At 37.8% G+C, this 19041-nt stretch overlaps 1 protein-coding gene across 1 annotated transcript in view; it reads left to right on the forward strand.

Annotated features, from left to right (window-relative positions):
• LOC306862670 (netrin receptor UNC5D-like) overlaps nucleotides 1-19041 on the forward strand; it is a gene marked incomplete at its 5' end in the record, with an annotated part of 197990 nt that overhangs the window by 139939 nt on the left and 39010 nt on the right. Inside the window, 6 exons of the mRNA XM_079405596.1 lie at nucleotides 1259-1402; nucleotides 2109-2212; nucleotides 9552-9732; nucleotides 13290-13457; nucleotides 15308-15472; nucleotides 16963-16998. Coding sequence (XP_079261722.1) covers nucleotides 1259-1402; nucleotides 2109-2212; nucleotides 9552-9732; nucleotides 13290-13457; nucleotides 15308-15472; nucleotides 16963-16998 — 798 coding nt within the window. The remainder of the gene's footprint in view (nucleotides 1-1258; nucleotides 1403-2108; nucleotides 2213-9551; nucleotides 9733-13289; nucleotides 13458-15307; nucleotides 15473-16962; nucleotides 16999-19041) is intronic.

The raw sequence follows: 19041 nt of genomic DNA on the forward strand, positions 1-19041 counted from the left end.
GCATTAACGCTGCCGTCTGCGACAGAGTATCATAGTCGTAATTCTCCCTCCGCTAACCCTTAACATAATTGTGTCTCTAATTCACAGTACGGTTTCATTTAAAACTGTTTTCACTTTTGTAACCATTAACTCGCTCTCATATTTCAGGTCTCTCTTTTGGCTCGACACTCACCGTTGCCCTGGCTCGTATATTTTGGTAGAGTTTTGCAAAGCTTTCTGGGCATTGGCTGTGAGAAGAGCGTAATCCACCACCTCAAACTCCCGCCTGCATAATTTAATGTTTGGTCGGCACGACAACAGTGCTAAAATTAGGCTTATGACAAGAAGAATACATTATAGAGCAGCCAGGGAAGAGAGCAGCATGGTTGGAGAGGAGCCTGGGGAATGCTTTTAAAAACTCCCTCTGATTCTCTATAGGAAGATGTGCATTATTCTTTCATAATTCCCGTAAGCTTTCTGACTCATACCATTTGCGCTCTTTAATCGGTTACTACCTGGTCGTGGTTCTTGCAGGAGCCACAAGGGTTTGGTAAGTTCATTAAACACAAACTAGCCCCAAATGGTCTCGTGCAATATTGGAATTAGAAGCAAATGAACATTAGAGTGTTACGATAGATGTGTGGTAAAAGCAGCGCTGTTTATTTAACTGGCTTTTAATTTTAGTGTCTCCTATTTGTTTAACTCTATTTAAAGCTACTTTGAAACTTTTCATGCAGTAAGCTTTTTGTAGCTTAGAGTTCAATTACATTTAAATGTATACTATTTGATGATTTATTTCTTTTAATCAACAGAGCAGTATGTACTGTATAAGGGACCAAAAACACTGGGACTCTCAATTAGAGTGACATTTAATACGCACAGAGAAATGTAGACTTAATGCACAGATTAAGATAGAAAATGATTTGGTCAAAAATAGGGATGAACAACAGTTTGACTAAATATTTTGCTTCAAAAATTCCTCACGGAGCCTTGAATCAGTGAATCGTAAGAGAGAGAGAGAAGCGTTTAGGAGAATGCTTTTGATTAGTCAGTTCACTGTGCAAACGATGTGATATAAAAACATTTAAACAGGTTACACTGCTGCTTTTGGAAAAAGTAGCTCATTACTGGAAAACCTGCATTGTTTTGGGAACAGCTGAGCTGCTTACAAATACAGTTAAGTTTATAGCATCGCTACCTTTAGTTAGTACTGATTTACAAACACTGTATCCATTATAAAATGTGGATCATAGCCCTTCCCTTTTTCCTTTCTGTGCAGGGCTAAAGATCCGTGAAGTGATGATAAATGTGTCCAGACAGCAGGTGGAGGACTTCCATGGACCGGAGGACTACTGGTGTCTGTGTGTGGCCTGGAGTCATCTGGGCACCTCCAAGAGTCGCAAAGCCACCGTCCGCATTGCATGTCAGTATAATCATAACCTATTTTTTCATAAATAACTTTCCACTTTTGAATTTTTTGTTTTTGTTTTGTATAATATTTATATGAAATGGCTAGTTTTTTCTTTCTTTTTTTTTACAGCACCAAATGGAATTGCAAAAATGCTGGCAATTACTTTAAAAATTGGTTTCCCAATCTCGTGCATTGTGCTACTGCAAAGATAATTAGATAAAACTAGGGATGTAGAACATGCACCCCTAGTAGAACGTGCAGAAACACGGCATCAAAACTAAAAAAAAATCACAGTGTTATATTATAATGGTGTTCTCATTATAACGTTATGTATATGACAGTCCCAGTCATAGTTATTAATATTATGCATTGGTTGTACTGCTCGTGCTGCACGCTAAAGAGATAGTCACTGTACCACCAAATACATCTTATACATCTTAAGCATCTTATCACTGCAGCGCAAACAAATGCATCTTATACGAGATAAATAATATGTACGTTATATATATAAACCAGTGGACATGTTTTGAAATCACTTTTCCCTGCAAGAGAATTTGACTGTAGAAGCCATTTTATGCTAATGCTTGTAGTGAGATGCTAACATTTTTTTCGTTAACATTAATGTATGTATCAGTTCAGTCCTTACTTTCAGTTGCACTTGATTTAGCTAGTAACATAGCTGCTACATGCTACCAGTGTCCTTTGTGTTTCCATATAGACTTAAGGAAGAACTTCGAACAGGAGCCGCAGGGGATGGAGGTGCCAATCAATGGCATGATTGTTCTCCACTGCCGCCCACCCGAGGGAGTGCCTGCAGCTGAGGTGAGTGTTTCACAGCGCCCTCTACCTGTCTGGATGTGTGATTGTTCAATCTATTGAACAGAATTTAAAAAGACAAATCAATCAGTCAGTGTTGACATTCAGTACAATGTTTGTGTCTTGCCTTATAGGTATTTGATGAGCATGCTTTCCCCGCGAATTAGGGATGAGTGGGGTTGTATTTACGAGGGAGTACCAGTGTGTGCATTATCATTACCGTAGTCAGGATTCTGGAACGGTGATATATTCAAAAGTGCATTTGCATGCTCAGCGCAGGATCTGCAGTGCATTTACATGTGTCTGTTGATTTTTTTTTCCTGTTTTTTTTTAGCAAGCACCTTCTCATTACATTAACTTAGGAGATGTTTAAGAACTTTCTCCTTTCCTTCTATATTTTTTCCTTATATATGTCCTGAATAATATGTGTTTTCCGAGAGAACTGCCCCATGCTGCTCAGTTCCATCAAGAGATAAAAGATTTATCTCAAATGTACAGTTTGTGTTACTGTAGGCCCCTCGTCTTCCACTTGCTGGGTCATTCGCGAGGCCTTTTCTTTTATATGCATGAATGCCAGTTCGGAGATGAACACAGACTTTGAATAATGCAAAGCAGATCCCATCCTAAACCTCTGAACTGCTTTCCACTGTCCTAAGAAAACTCGTTCTCTTGGGAATAGGGTTGCAGTGTAAAGCAGCAGTTGGGCTATCCATCCATCCATCAGTCTGTTTTTGTTTTAAATTTGGAATCTGTATTTTAGTTTGCTGCAAGAAGTGATAGTGAATTCTGTGAGCGTCAAAGAAATGTTCTGAGAAACCGCTCTCAGGTTCATCTCAGTGACTCCAAGTGTATAATATCGAACCTCCTACAGAGTTTTGTGACAGGCTTTGGAGGATATCCATGTGCTTAGTGGAAATCAAACTGGCAATTGCTTCTCATAAACCCAGTGTCATATTATTATCATCCCCCACATTCTAGTGAGATGATAAGTGATACCGCTGCGTCTGCCTCTCTGAGGCTGCTGACAGATTCCTTGTTTTTTTGTTTTTGTTTTTTATGTCACTCCGTGTTCTTTGTAGTAGTTTCAGAACAAGCAATACTAAAACTAGGCCACCACATTTCAACATCAGCTTAAAAAAAAAAAAACATATCAACTCGTGCCATCTGTCATGTTGGAAATGGATCCAAAATGGCTGTATGGTGAGCTGCCATCTGTGATCTGGAGAGAATCAGCCTGCACCATCACTACAGCTAATCAATAGTTAACAGAGCCAACATGGCGCTGCTGCTGAAAAGGATAGTCAGGCTTAGGCGATGTTTGAGACGGAGCCAAGATCCGGGTCCAGAGGTCTCTGTGCCAGAAGGGTTTGTCGCTGGAGATTACAGGTTGGCAGCTGAACGCTCCCTCTATAATCATTGCTGCTCAAAGTCTAAAGGTCAAGCCGAAGAACTCTGCCACCAGTAGACATATGAGCCAAGATGGCTCCCCCGTTGGCTGGCTGATACCATCTTTGGATAGAACACAAGTCTGGCTGAGACTGTAAATTGATCAAGGGCTCGGAGAGCGTTGGCAGGTCACGGCTGACACGCCACCTCTGCGCTTCACGCGGGTTAATTATTTTGCTCGCGATTCTGCCAGTGAAACGTGAAAACTTGATTAAATCGCTTGTATTTGAGGTTTTTTCTTTTCTTCTAAAGACATTTGCGAAAGGTCACAGGCTCGTAACAATTTTGTCATTGTTTATTCTGGCATATGTCATCCTTGTCTTTTGTTTGTTCCCCGCTTGAATGAAAACCTGTTTAGAAAATATCATTTCCCTGGAGCTATAAGATCATCCCTGTTGAATAATGAACGTAACATAATTAAAACAATTACACCAACAAGGAAATGAAAGTGCGATATTAACTGTCAAAGTAAAGTTCATACAGATTACTCACAGCTAAGATGGGAGAAAAAAAGCTCTCAATAACTTTGAGAGACCAGACCGATCATTAAGCTCATATTAACTTCACAATCCTCATCCAGCGACGCAATTAATCATTCAGTCTGATGAAGCAAAGTCATTTAAAGTGCTTAAAATGTAATTATTCGGCAATAAACATGGCACGGCCCGCGCTGTCAAGAGTAGGATGAGAAGGAAGGACACGTCCGGCCCATTCTACCCTCACATCCGAAATAGTGCAGTTGGATTTGGAAAGTTCATTTCTTTAATGCGATTCGGTGAAAGTCACCGTAGCGTTCGTAAGGGGCCGTGGACTTGATTGAAGTGATGCAAAGGGACATTAATGAAACTGGAACTTAATTGAGTAGGATGGAACAAACCCGGACGAGACCTCCTTTGGTAATTGCCTTCTTGTCACTTTCACTTTCCGTCTAAATGAATGTAAATCTAAAGGCTGATTTTTGCCCAGAATGACGATGTTATTAAGTGTTGTACCCGTTTCAGGGCTAATTGGATTGACCTGTTAGGGACGTGCCAAATGCAGTGTTGAGAATGAACCTGTTTTTTGTATGTAGCCACCCGGAAAGTTTGTCCGTGTTTTTGGCCTCTGGAACATCTCAAAATAACAACATGATTAACTGCAGTATGTATCTCCTTAATGGCGGAAGTGGTGGGTTTTTTTTCACACTTTTAAAAAAAACTGTAATTTTTCTTGAGAAAAATATAGTCAATATCAACGTTTATACATTTTAGTCTATTTCACTTGAAATTAAATTGTTTATACTTTCAACCAACCACGTGGGGGTTTGTTTTGTTTTGTTTTTAATATGGCTGTCAACATTAACGCGTTAATGCATGCGATTAATCTAAAAATTTTAACACGTTAATATTTTGTTAACGCAAATTAATCGTTTGATAAGGATTGACCCCAACTTCTTGCTGTCATGGCAGCGCGGAATGTAATCATTGCCTGCGTCCCAATATGCACACTATCCATTCGAAGTTCTGTGTGATATTAGTAATTTTCAATACTATTTAGGGCAGATAGGGTCGACAGTATGCACATTGGGATGCAGGGATGCGCCGGGCTAGACAAAAGTGAAGCAAACACGGAGAGAGAGAGCGAGTGTGTCCGAGAGAGAGAGAGAGAGAGAGAGCAACAGTGCGTGAGAGATCTGTATACTCTGTATATATATGTGATAACGGTACAGCGAACCAGTGTTGTCAGGGTCGTGGTTTCCCCACACAATTAGGCCATTTTGAAAATACAGTCGCAGGAAAAATTGCAGAACAAAATTGCTGTGGGTTGTGGTTTTTTGGGCTACTTTTATAATGTACCGCGGCTGCCCAAAGTATACATGTGATCGCAAAAGGAAGTTATTACAACACTCGATGGTGGTTTAAAGTGAGTTCTGAGTAAAAATGTACTAATAATCTCATAAAATGTAGCATGATGCTAATGTTAGCTCTAATGCACCTGCAGAACAGGTCCAATTCTTCTTCATAATGCATTTTATCATAACACTTCATGTAAGGTCGCAAGAAAATGTTTTGTTGTATTTATTTAGAAATACTTTTGATAATAGTTGGGTAAATGTGTACTGGGATTGAAGCGATGTGACTTGGTAAACGTTTTATTGTCAGTATAAAGGCTGATAATGGTTGAATTAAAACAAAAGAATAATAAGGATTATCTCTAATACCTGGGGAAGGTGTGAAAGGTTCTGTTTCCTTAAACTAGTTTGTCATGCATTCCTTTATTTCAACACATTTACAGGTAAATCCTATTATTTTAAATTTGTGATTAATCGTGATTAATCACAGTCCAGGACTAAGCACGATTAAATTTTTTAATCGATTGACACCACTAGTTTTTAATAAGGATCTGCTGTCTTGCCATGTAAATATTTCATCATACCTTCATCATTTATTTTACTACCTTTCAAAAAAAAAAGTGTATTGATTTTGTTTTACACTACCAGAAAAAAAAAAAAAAAAAAAATATTCTGTCGAACACAAAAGAAGATATTTTAAACAATGCTTCAAACTGATTTTGACCACATAATAAAAGGTAATGGGGTCCAAAAAAAACACTGGATCTTTTTGCCATTCATTGCAAAATAAAATGTTTTTTTTATTTTCTTCTTTTGTGTTTGATATATAGTCATACAAAGTCATACAATTTTAACATTAGGGTGAGTAAATGATGGTAAAATTGTCAGTTTATCTCTTCAAAATATGAAAATCTGCTGTATAATAATAATATACATTATTACATGTTTAGGAAAGAGAAATTATCATAATCCATTTTAATATTTATTGTTGGAAAAAATATATAGATTTTCTTGCAAAATGATTTGTTTCAAAGGAGACGACCATCTAGATGAGAAATATGGAATGTGTGATGTAAATAAACACAAGGTAAATATCATATTAGAGTGTATCTCAATTAGACAGACGAATTAAACTAAAAGGAACATGAGTTTATTTTCTGAAAGTACACAAGGTTAAAAATGGCCAGTTGACCAGTGCTCAAGCAGAATATTTTACAGTTTCTTTTTTTTTTTTTTTCTATGAAGTTCTCAAACTATTAACCGCCATCTTTAGAATGTGATCTAAGATTATATCTTTAAGATTCGCAGGCAGTCCCGATGCACTCTGGGCTCTCGAAACTGTCGCGTCTCGTTGGAACGAGGTTCAATTAGCGTGACATCAGAGGTTATCTGTATTGTCCTTTGTGGGTCTTAGTTGGTGGGCGTGGCGTTGTGGAGGTCCGTGTTCATGGGCCTTTAATTGGAACAAATGTGCTAATTAAGCAAATGAATTTCCTCTGTTCCCTGGCCGGAGGCTTATCACACCCATTTGAATCTGTCCCTCAGTGTTCATCTGCTTTCTCATCTCTCCATCTCCCTCTAACCCAACGCTTCCCCCCTAGAGGCCCACAGCAGACCCAGAAACAGCCTGCGATTTGAATACAAAACATACAGAATGAGAAGGAATTTCTCCCCAACAGACTCTTAGAAGGGAGATGGAGGCATTGATAGAGGAAAAGCTTTAGATTAGGTCTCAGATAGGGAAATATTTAGAATGAAAATGAAAGAGTTTAGATAACAAGCAATACGGATCCTCGTGAGAGGGTTTTTGGAGGTAAAATACAGGCTTTTTTGGTGTATTTGATCTGGGAACACAGGGTTAAATGAACATGAGTTTGTGAGGTAAATTAATATTAATACTCAGTAAAACCAAGTAACGATTGTAGTAAGTTTTATCATTTAAGGGTTAATATATATATTTTTTTATTTTGTTTTTATTTATTTTTTTGCTGATAATTATGCTCCTGTACACAGATGATCTCCTCCTGATATCTTATAATAGTCTTAATAATTAACTGCTCAGTATAATCTTTCCATTCACTAACTCATCACTTGTCAGTCTAGTAAACAAAAGGAGCAAATCATGCAGTGCCATCTACAGACTATGAACAATAAAACACATTTATAATTTAATGAAACGCCCCCATCCAATGTCTAACTTCATTTTATATGTGGCCTTGAAGTCTTTCAGTCTTTAGCTTGTTTTGAGGTTCTTCAATAGCTTAATATTTTAGCTTGATTTGAAAGTCACACTTTTTACTTGTTGCATTATTCACAAACAGTTTTTTTTTCTTTCTCCATATTGCAGACACATTTAGAATGGAAACAAATCGTTCTGATTTGTCAGTTTACCAATTAAACGGATATGAAATTCTTAAAAAAAAGCAACATTTAATCTTTATACTTTTTTAATTGACAGTTTTTTCATAGATTTAAAATTTTATTAATTTTATAATGTGATGAATTTGTAATGAAACTATTTAAATGTGTTAATGTAATAGATTCACTAATCAAATTTTCAAATACTTTGAAAACTGTGTAAACATATATATAATTAAACATTTATCAGACATATAAATTATTTATCTGCACAAAAATTTAGGGTAATGAAGTATTAGCTATTTTTGTAGGTTTATGCTTTAGAGACTGTCATTAATGTTTCATGTTCATGAAGGCAGTGTGTGTATATACAGTGTATATATATATATATACATATATATACACTCATACAAGAAAAAGGATTTTTGATCAAATAAATGTAGCCTTGTAAGCATAATAGACTTGTTTAAAAAAACAATCCTACCAACCCGTATATAGATATACTTCTGTTACTAATAGGTCTGTGATGTTTTTCAACTAGAGCAAATAAGCATTATGCATTATGTCAAATAGCAACATGACTGGATTAGCTTTTGCGGTCCAACCGTAAACACAGAAGGGAGGGAAAGGAAAGAGGGAGAGAGAGAGAGAGAGAGAGAGGACAGATGCAGTCACTGCCGTTCTGGGAGCTCTGGACTGGAACGGAGAAAAGAGTGAAATTAAAAGCATATGATGAAAGAGTTCTCTCCGGCCATCACGAAGATGAGAAAGAGAGAGAGAAATCTCTCACACATGACAATCTGATGGCTGATATATTGATTTTCCTCCTTTCATTATTCTATAAGGCCTTAGAGAGGGAGTCGAGCAATTTTGTTAGCCCCCCGTGCACATTTGCTGCCGTGGTGTTTAAGCGCAGAGGGCGAGAACTTTACACATAAACAGAGATTCCTAAGGGGTGTGCTGTGTTTTTAATCTGCAAACGCACAGTGACATATCAACCCACGTCCCTGTGCCCTGACGACTGCCACCCCTCTGGACCGACTTAGAACTAGCGGCTGTTGGCAAACGATTGCAATTTAGACGATCAGCCATGCGAGGAGGGCGCGTCGTCACACCATTGCTACGTTTGTAAATCCTAATGAATCAGACCGTCAAACATCAGAGCTGAATAAATAACACTTGGCTGGACTTGACCTTGCAGTCGCCTCAAACTGGCATGAAGTCTTTGGACGAGCTGTGACCTGTGACCCGATCAAGGTGACGGGTTTGAACGTGACCTAAAAAAAAAGCATGCGTCTCATGCGGCACTTGCTTTTTAATGTGCTGTCAGTCTGTCATAGGTCACACAGAGGTCATTGTGAAATTCTTGCTGTTGCATTGATATGGCTTGTGTCTTATTTGACAATGTATCTTGGATTTAATTGGCTGAGCTGATGTGGGGGCGATGTTTGCTTCAGATAGGCTGTCAGGAACGGTCTCATGCTGGTTGTGAAGTTCGAGAAAAGGTTGGCAAAAAACATTAACTCAAACTCTATAGCCTCCTCATGAAAACTGTAGATTGGTTCCAAGAGAGGGGGCTGCTTTTTGCTTGTGGCCTCGCAGTTGCATTGCTTCTCTGCTGGTTGGATTGACAGTAAACTTTCATTAAAACGTCTGGATTTACTCACAAAAGCTGGTTTTAATCTGTCAAATCTGCCTGTTTTTTTCTAGGTTGAGTGGTTAAAGAATGAAGAGCTGGTGAGTTCTCTTGAAGACATCAATATCGACACCCGAGCCGACCACAACTTGATCATCAATGAAGCAAGGCTGTCTGACTCTGGAAACTACACCTGCCTGGCCAGCAACATTGTTGCTAGAAGACGTAGCGCCACAGCAACAGTCATTGTGTTTGGTATGTTAACATGTTTTGAATATCATTATCACTAAAATATGACTTTGGTTGATATTTAGTACACTTTACTCTAAAATGGTTTTTCTCTGTGACTCTTTCTTCAGTTTACTCATCCATTGCTGATTTAATTCATCGAGGAATAAAACAAATGACTATCTTTATAAGCAAGTGATCAAATTATGTACTAAAACAGTTTGTTTTAAAAACACTGATGGAATCATTCAATGACTCACTCATAAAAACTGAATGAATGAATCAGTAATTTGAATGAATCGTTTGAATGAATGAATCATTGACTCATGCAGACTTGACACTTGTTTCCACCTATGTCACAGAGTAATCTAAAACACTGAGTCATTCAGAAACAAAACAAGTCTTTATGAATGAGTTATTAAATCATTCACAACTGCTTTGTTTAAAAACTCTAATTTAGGAACAAAACAATTGGCTCTTTATGATTGAGTCCTCAAATCATTCACTCAAATGTATTGTTCCTGAATTAATCAGCATTTTTGAATGAATGAATCTGTTAAATGAATGAATCACTGACTTGTAACCACCTACTGATGTAATGATTTGAGCTGTAAAAAGTGTGACTGAGAAAATCCCCAACGCACAGACTGATAGTCTGTCAGGAATGTGCAAACACAAACAAGCAGAGTGACAAATCACAGTGACAAAAAGTGCCAGTGATGTTGGACGTTGGGTACGAATGGGCTGAGAGCTACAGATTCCTTAAAGGGGTCATCGGATGCACATTTTCCACAAGTTAACCCGTTAGGTGCCAGGGATTTTTGGAAAAAATGCTGGATTTTGACTTTAAGATTTCAAAAGCTTGTGGCTTGAAAGGGCTTAAAGATAGAGATCTACTGTAAATTAGAAAACTGTTGGGCATGACCGAAAGTTTATGTGGGGTGTAAATATACTCATCTAATTTGCATATTATGACGTCATCAGGGGCGGCCCTCTTGAATTTCATAATATTCAGGAAATAGTAGATATTGAATTGATGTTTGAACTTATTTGCATGTTTTGTTTTTTTTTCTTTTTATCCTCATTCGAAATGATCAGGGAAAAAGGAAATCAACAGTAAAACAGGAGAAAGTAGTAAATTATTACTATATTACTGTGCCATAGTAAAATACATGTGCCAATTTTTTGGATCAGTTGACCAGCTATCTGCCCAATCAGGTATCTAGGTGACACAGTTCTTGAGAGTATGGTACCTCTCATTGCATGGCACAGGGCACAGACCTACCCCACACTGACTGCACCTGTACTGGTGGCCCTTAGAGCGTGTGCGATCAGAACAAACAACGCAATCTGGCCGATCATCAGCACCGCGGAGCCAGTGGCGCTCAGTGAGCTCTCCTATGGACACTACGACCACATCCACCCCTGCCACCCCATCCCCGTTGGGCAAAGGGTCGACATGATCACTTGTTTGTGCTTCGTGAATACTCTCGCTTGCACGGCGACACCATTGCGCTGCAAAGATGTATTGGGAGAAACGCGATTATTAGACGACCGATCGTCATTTCCAAAAGGCAAATATTCCCCTTCAGAGTCAGAATCGGCGAATAACATTTGCAACTTTTTATTAGCCATTTGGCGATTTTCTCTCACAAATCTCACAATTTACTCAGACGCTATGAACTGAACTGCTTCCGCATCAATGAAAAGATAGCTCACTTGCTCTGCTATTTCTTCGAACAATTTTGGTCTAGAATCAAAGTACTACATGTCTGCCATCTAGTGGTAGGGAATACAAATGATATATTACACCATATCAGGAACTACAGTATATTTCATGAAGTATGACGTCTTGTAGCAATTTTGCGACTTTGGCGCTTAGAGCGTTAATATGATTCTTTAGGGTCTTTATGAAAAGTATATAACATACTTTGGTTAAAATTTCTCATTGGTAGGAAACAAGCTTTTTATCATCCTTTTGAGTGCAATTGCCAGAAAAGTTGCATTGAAACATCTGGATTTCACAAGAGTTACTGCAGATCACAATGTGTGAAAGTTTGGCATGCTGCAGAGCGGCGCCGCCCATCCATTTAGTCACCTACACCGACCTTCACTCTTACAGTTTACAAAAAACGATCACCTATAAATCACCATCCTGCCATGACCCATGACACAGCACCCTCGTTTTTCAAATCCCCAATAATTCATCAAGCGAGACGTAATGTAGAAATACACCATTTCATCATGTCTCCAGACCCGTGTCTGCATGAGGCCATCACTTAGACGCCCGGTATGGGTTCGATTATCTATTTTTGTCAACACATATAATGAGTTAATGATTCTAACGCTCCCCGTGTGGCCAGCATTGCCACGGTTCAGGCTCCATTAGCCTAATTGACATGGTCTCCTAGTGTTTTATCCTCAATATTTTGATGGTAAAGTAATATGGTGCACACTCTCTCTCCCTCTGTGTGGCTTCAGAGAGTCAGTCACAGATGAAGGCTAAAGCTGGCAGTTTCAGAAGCTTGATTAAACACACTGAAAAGCTTTGACATCAGCTGTCAGAAGCAGGCATCACTGATTGAGCGCTAGCTGACTGATCCGCAATTAACGTTTAGCAGCTAGCGTAGCATCTACTATTTAACATGACTCCCAGCAGTCCTTTGGGCTCAGCAGCCACAAGAAAATGTGTGTGCTTTATTAAAGAAACAAATGCATTGTTTGTTGATTTTGATAATGTTCAAGCAGGGTTAATGAGACAATGCATTGGTTAAGAGAAGGGAAATTAGCTAGTCTTATATTTGCCGTTTGGAGGTAGTGAGTTGTACCCCCAATTGGGCACAATTTCTGAAATTAATAAACAGAATATGATATACTTTAGCAGTAGTTCAAAACAAAACCCTTTTATCATAATGCAACTGCCACTACTGGTTATTTTCAAATTTATATGTCCTTCATATGTCCGCTTCATGTATTCATTCATGAGAATCTATCTTAGTCATTTGTTTTTCTCATTAAGTCCTCAGCGTGGCTGTTAGCATGTGTCCGAGACATGTTTATGTAGTCTTGGGCAATATGGAATGGCATCTAATGTAATATCTGCATAATCCAGTTTCATGTACCAATTAAATGATCAAGTCGTTAATTACATGGAGTATTTCATAGAGCTGTGTGTGCTGTTAAAATCTTGTTGCATGTAATTACGCATAGATTGCAGAGACGTCTGCGAAATTGCACACATCTGGAAAGTATTGATTTAATTTTGAGTTTATTATTTGTGTGTAAACATTTCATAAACATATTAAAAGAGCCAATTCACACACAAAAAGTAATCATTGGCTTGTGAGCAGTAAGAGTGAGGGAGATTAGTATTATTTCTATTTATTTAATTTAGAGATTTTGAAGTCTTCTGGTGGCAATCTTTTTTTTTTTTTGGTTCCAGAGCATGCTTTAATGTAGTTGTATGGGCAGCGAAATTCACAATGCCTTCTAGGCCTACAGTAATGCTGCTTAAAGCTCGTTTCAAAGAATGCAGTACTGATTGAGGCCAATGTTAATCCACCATTTTTCTCTCTCTGTTTTAGTGAATGGAGGGTGGTCATCCTGGACGTATTGGTCAGAGTGTAATGTCCGCTGTGGAAGAGGAGTTCAGAAGCGGACACGGACCTGCACTAACCCCGCTCCGCTTAATGGAGGAGCTTTCTGTGAAGGAATGTCTGTTCAGAAGAGCACCTGCACCTCTCCGTGCCCAGGTTAGAGACACAGAACAGTTAACCTGTGAGTTGTGAGCTTGCAGTCTGAGCTGAATGTTATGAGACAACAATGTCTTGGTGTCTCAAAAACAAATGTGTTATCCTTAAATGTATATGTTTCAATGAGTCTAGTCTGATTTGTGAAAAATATTACAGCCTTATGAGCCGGTTCTTTTGTTACTGGTTTGAATTGGTCTGCCAAACTCAATCATTTGCTGATTCATTACTGAACTTGAATTATGAATCATTACCTTCAGTCATATCTTATTAGGGTGTAAAATATTTAAAGCATTGTTGTACATATGCTACATTCAAATGTTTGGGATTGGTATGCATTTATGGCAAATGTTTTTATAAATATTTATAAATATATATTTTTGAAAGTCTCTTTTGCTCATCGAGTAATATTGTAAAATATTATTACAATTTTACATAGCTGTTTTCTTTTTTAATATATTTTAAAATGTGATTTATTCCTGTGATGGCAGAGCTGAATTTTCAGCACCATTACTCAAGTCTTCAGTGTCACATCCCTGAGAAATCATTCTAATATGCTAAAACTCAATACTGAAAACAGTTGTGCCACTTAATATTTTAAGAAAAAGAGAAAGTCCAGTAGAATATCATTATTTGAAATCAAAACCTTTTGTAATATCATTTATTAATATTAAATGTATTTGTCACTTTCATTCAATTTAATGCATCCTTGCTGAATAAAAGTATTAATTTCTTTAGAAAAAAATTAAATAAAATCAATCTTACTGGCCCTCAACGTTTGAACAGGAATTTTTGAAACTTCAGATTCAACAGTCCAAGGCTGGCCAGTAAGGTGGCGTGAATATGCTTCACGGCATTGCCTTGTTAATTAAACATGCTTTCTGAACAAATTGATGGCTAATCCATCTGTCTGAGAGCCTGCATATAAAGCAGGAATGTAACAGTATGTGCTGCATTTGAATTGACCGCAGTGGCATAAGCCTCTGGAGTTTTACAGTTGATACGTGTCTGTGTTCTGTTAATGTGGCACTGTCATTCTCACAGATTTCCTGTTTACTGTCTAAAGCGCAATACAATGCTCTTCATAGCAAGCAAGAGAGATGGAGCGAGACAGATAAACAGGGATGAAAGGAATTCAGAAAGACAGACAAATGAAAGAGACAGTGTGTATGTGACAGAGATTTGACAGTAAGAGAACTCAGGATTACGAAATTCCATAAGTCTAAGTTTAGGGAATCAAGACAGACATATGAAAGGAGAAAGACTGAGGGGCAGAAAGAGAAACCTGATGGAGCGAAAGAGAGGAGCGGGGGAAAAAAAGAGTTATCAGTCGCCGGGTCCTCGGGTGCTCTTACGCTGGCAAAATTGATGGTTTCATTGGAAGCACCAATCACATGGGAACCACTAGACATGTTGGGGGAAAAGTTATCTGAGGAGGGCCCCAGTCACTCTGCAACGAAAAAACGTAATCTCGCTCTCCAGCCCAGCTCAATCCCAGTAGCCCACTCAACAGAGACACACAAACATGGCATTTGCATTTAGATTAGCCGCAGAGGAAACACCAGCAGCCCATGGAGTCGTTAGGGTAAAGGGGAAAGTCTGATGGAACAAGACAAAAGTAAATTGTCTTTTGCATTTGTCAGAGACAAACTTTGTGAGGGAAAATCCTGGAATTATAGGAACACCTTCTGCTGAAAGAGAAACGAAATGAGTGACCATTCTGAGAGAACGTTTATATCAAATACATAAGATTGGTCTGAGAGGAAGTATGAATTCCAATTTTTTAGTCATAAACTCTGAATATGAAACTTTTTATGCGCTCTAATGAAAACGTGTGTCTTTGTGTGTGGCAGTGGATGGTGGCTGGGCTGAGTGGACTATGTGGTCTGTGTGTAGTTCGGAATGTGAGAGGCAGCGCACTAGAGAGTGTACAGACCCGGAGCCAAAACATGGAGGTAGACTTTGTGATGGAGCAGCCCTGGACACAGACAACTGCACCGGAGACCTCTGTATTCAAGGTGGGTAATAGTCACCATGTCATTACTGCTGTCGTCATCATCATTATTATTATCATCTCCATCGTTGGAATATTATCATCACCCAGGTGTATGCCAATCAGAACTGAATTGAGAATGCATTTTAAATCTTGAATTTAGTTTAAATTTGAAATTTGATTGTGGAGTTGTAATTCAAAGTAGAATTAAACTGAACTGAAATTCAGAGAAATTCATGATGAGTAATGCAATAGGTGTCGTTCTTAACCAGAAAAATGTGTTAAACTTACAGACAAATTTAAAATGGCTCCTAAAGAAATGTGTACTGTTATAAAAATAAATATTGTTTGTATATTAAACAATATAAGTTTTAATAATAAGTTAAATAAATTAATAATAACTTTTATAGAGTGTATTTTTTTTACTAATGTAATTAAATATAATTTAATGAATAATAATAGCTTTGATGCTACACACACACACACACACACACACACACACACACACACACACACACACGTCATCATTGCATTACCATCATTGTCATCATCATCATCATCATCATCATCATTACCACCAGGCTAAACTAGATTGAAATAATTAAAACAGCTAAATAGAAAAAAAGTTGTGTTTTTTTTCTTTTTCATTTTGACTCATTTGTCACTGAAAAAACCTACAGATGGTGTAATTCTGTCTACTTTATATGACGCTGTGTGTGGTTGTAAAACGTATAAAGAGGCTCAATATGGTCCTGATTTTCTGTTATACAGCTCATCCAACTTCTTTTGTTACACAGAGCAGTAAAAAATCATCTCACTTTTGTTTAGATCAGTGGAGACAAGTGCTCTGTGGAAGGCTGTTAGCGCCTGAATGAAACCAGTCAGTCAAGCCCTCAGACGAGCAGAACTTGACAGGCCGTTTTGTAATTCCTTGGGAGAGGCAGAAATCTTCTGTTTTAATCCTCCTCGCTCATCATCCTGACAGTTCTTTAATCAATCTTTCCTGCCTCCATCCCCTGAGGGAGGAGGGTGTACACCTCGCCATCCTCTGCAGATGAGTCTAAAGCCCAACGGTGATAGACATCCCTATCAGAGACCAATTTCCTACACCTAATGCGGACACACACAACCACACACATTAATGCATCCGTAACATTCTTTTCTGTGTGAGAGTGGTAATTTTGTGTAAAAGATTTGACAGCGATTCCAGATTACATGCCTGTCATTGACCGTCATACATATGTAGATCTTTGTTTAGACAGCTTGATTCAGTGCTGTCTTTTATTTACCTCCTACATAATTCTCAAAATTCCTTTTTTGAAAGAGCGAGGAGGATTTCTAAGGTTTCTTCTCGCGTAACTTTGATCAGCTCATGCATCGTCACACCAAATGGGCTTTTTTATATCTCCAACAGATTCTTGCAACTTCCAAATATGCCTTAGAGCACTGTTTGTGCATGAGCATCTGAAAGTTGCAGCGCTTGTCTCACAGTATGTTATACGTGTCTTGTTGCAGACAGAAAGCTGCTCCATGATGTGAAGATCCCACAAGGTGAGTCACTGCCGCTTCACCTTTCATCTGTGTTTTGTTTTAAACTTCAGTTTCATAATTTAATTTACATGGATTGCATTACTTTTGAATATACTCACAGGCATATGAATTATGATGTAATAACGCCACATTGCATCACTATCATCCATCTTCATATGATCGTTCTGTTCATGGTGTCTCTAATTAACCCCTTTTACTGCTATCATCATTCTGAGTCACGCTCGACAAACAACCTTATTGCAACCTTTACATAAGCTCGTTTCCACACTGACATTGTTCAACATTGGGTTGATGCCCTGACAATTAGGTTTCCAGTGAATCATCATCCAGGATGCCATTTGAAACAACCTGGAAAACCAATTAAGTCGATGACATTTTAAAGACAGCTTTCAGAGTGCTGACTCTATGACTGAAACGGTGCCACATTAACTTGACAATGATGCACCGCAAAAATTAAACATCTTTGACAGGTTTTGCTTGAGGAATGTCAGTGTCCCCATTATGATTATAACGATGCAAACATAACTCAGAAAACTTAACCTTTTACTATTTGTTTATTTATTCAAAAGTTTGGGGTCAGTAAGATTTATTAAATGTTTTGGAAGTCTGTAATAACTATAATCAGGGCCGCTGCTGGCCAAATGGGTGCCCTAAGCAGGATTGTATTGTTGTGCCCCCCTCCCTCAAATATTAAAGTAAAAAATAAAAAAAATATTGGATATTTTAATTAAATGTTTGGTCAACAGCCCATTAAACAAGGATATGATCGTCCTGTAAGTGTAACAGCAGCCTTTGGCGCCCTTTATGGCCATTTTTAATAACAAAATGTTGGGGAAAAAAAAAAACATTAGACACCATCACAACATTTGCAATGGTTTTACTGGTTATAATGGGACTTGTATTGGTTTTAATGGAAACATAATGGACCCTGTGGGTCTCTACTGGTAATTGGTTGCCTTCTATTGGTGGCTTGTTAAAACCAATAAATCCTAATGGAATATGGCCCAAAACACTACAGAAGAAAACCATTTTTTAATGGTTTTAATAGTTAAAAGTTTATGGTTTGTAAGGTTTGTAATGGTATTTGTGATTCATTTGTGATGGTATTAGAATTTTCTGTGATGGTTGTATTGTTTTTTTGTTTTTTCAGCAGGGTTGCCTCATTCTTTTTATATAATGCATTTTAAAGACTGTTGTTGGCTTAGGTTTGTTTTATAACCACGGAAATATATTATCTTAATACTTCTTTGTATATTATTATTTGAAGTAACAAAACAAATGTTAATTTGCGGTTACCATGGATACAACAACCATGATTTTTTTATTTTTTTTTTATTTTTTGTTAAAACCATGGCTTTCGTATAAGTGAGCATGGGAATTCGGAGAGAATATGAGATGCGTTGGTGGTGGTGAAATTATTACCGACATTTAAACAAGTTATTAACCTCAACACCCAAAAAAGATTTTATGAATCTAGCCTACCTGAAAGTGACGAAAGGGCTTCGTTTTCAATTGCAAGTAAAAAGTAAGAACTGAAAATCTGAATTGTGAGATTAAAAGTCAGTTTCTAACCATATCAGCCTAGAAAATCGCAACTTTTCCTTTTCATTTTCCGTCAGTCTTAGTGCATGATGTAACTGCAGAAGACTCAAGCTTTAAATAGGAAAATTATCGAAACTCTTTAGTAATTTTTGAGCGAGATGCTAATGGTCTAATCCGATTCAATGATCTATGCTAAGCTACGCTAAAAGTGCTACTGCCAGACCGGAGATCGGCTGAATGGATTCAAAAACGGTAAAAACTCAACTGTTTAACTCTAGGGGAGTTGTAAAATTGGCCTATTTCCAAAAAAAGTGGAGTGTTCCTTTAATGCATCCTTGCTGAATAATTTAAGCAAGTATTAATTTCTTTAAAAAAAAAAAAAGATGAATAATAGTGTGTGTGCATTTTGAAGCCCAGCCCACACTTTCTGTTTCAACATTAAAAAAGAAAACACCAAAATAAATTGAAAACCTTTTTGTGTGTGTGTGTGTGTGTGTGCAT

This window comes from Barbus barbus (genome assembly GCF_936440315.1).
Source record: "Barbus barbus genome assembly, chromosome: 43".
NCBI lineage: Eukaryota > Metazoa > Chordata > Actinopteri > Cypriniformes > Cyprinidae > Barbus > Barbus barbus.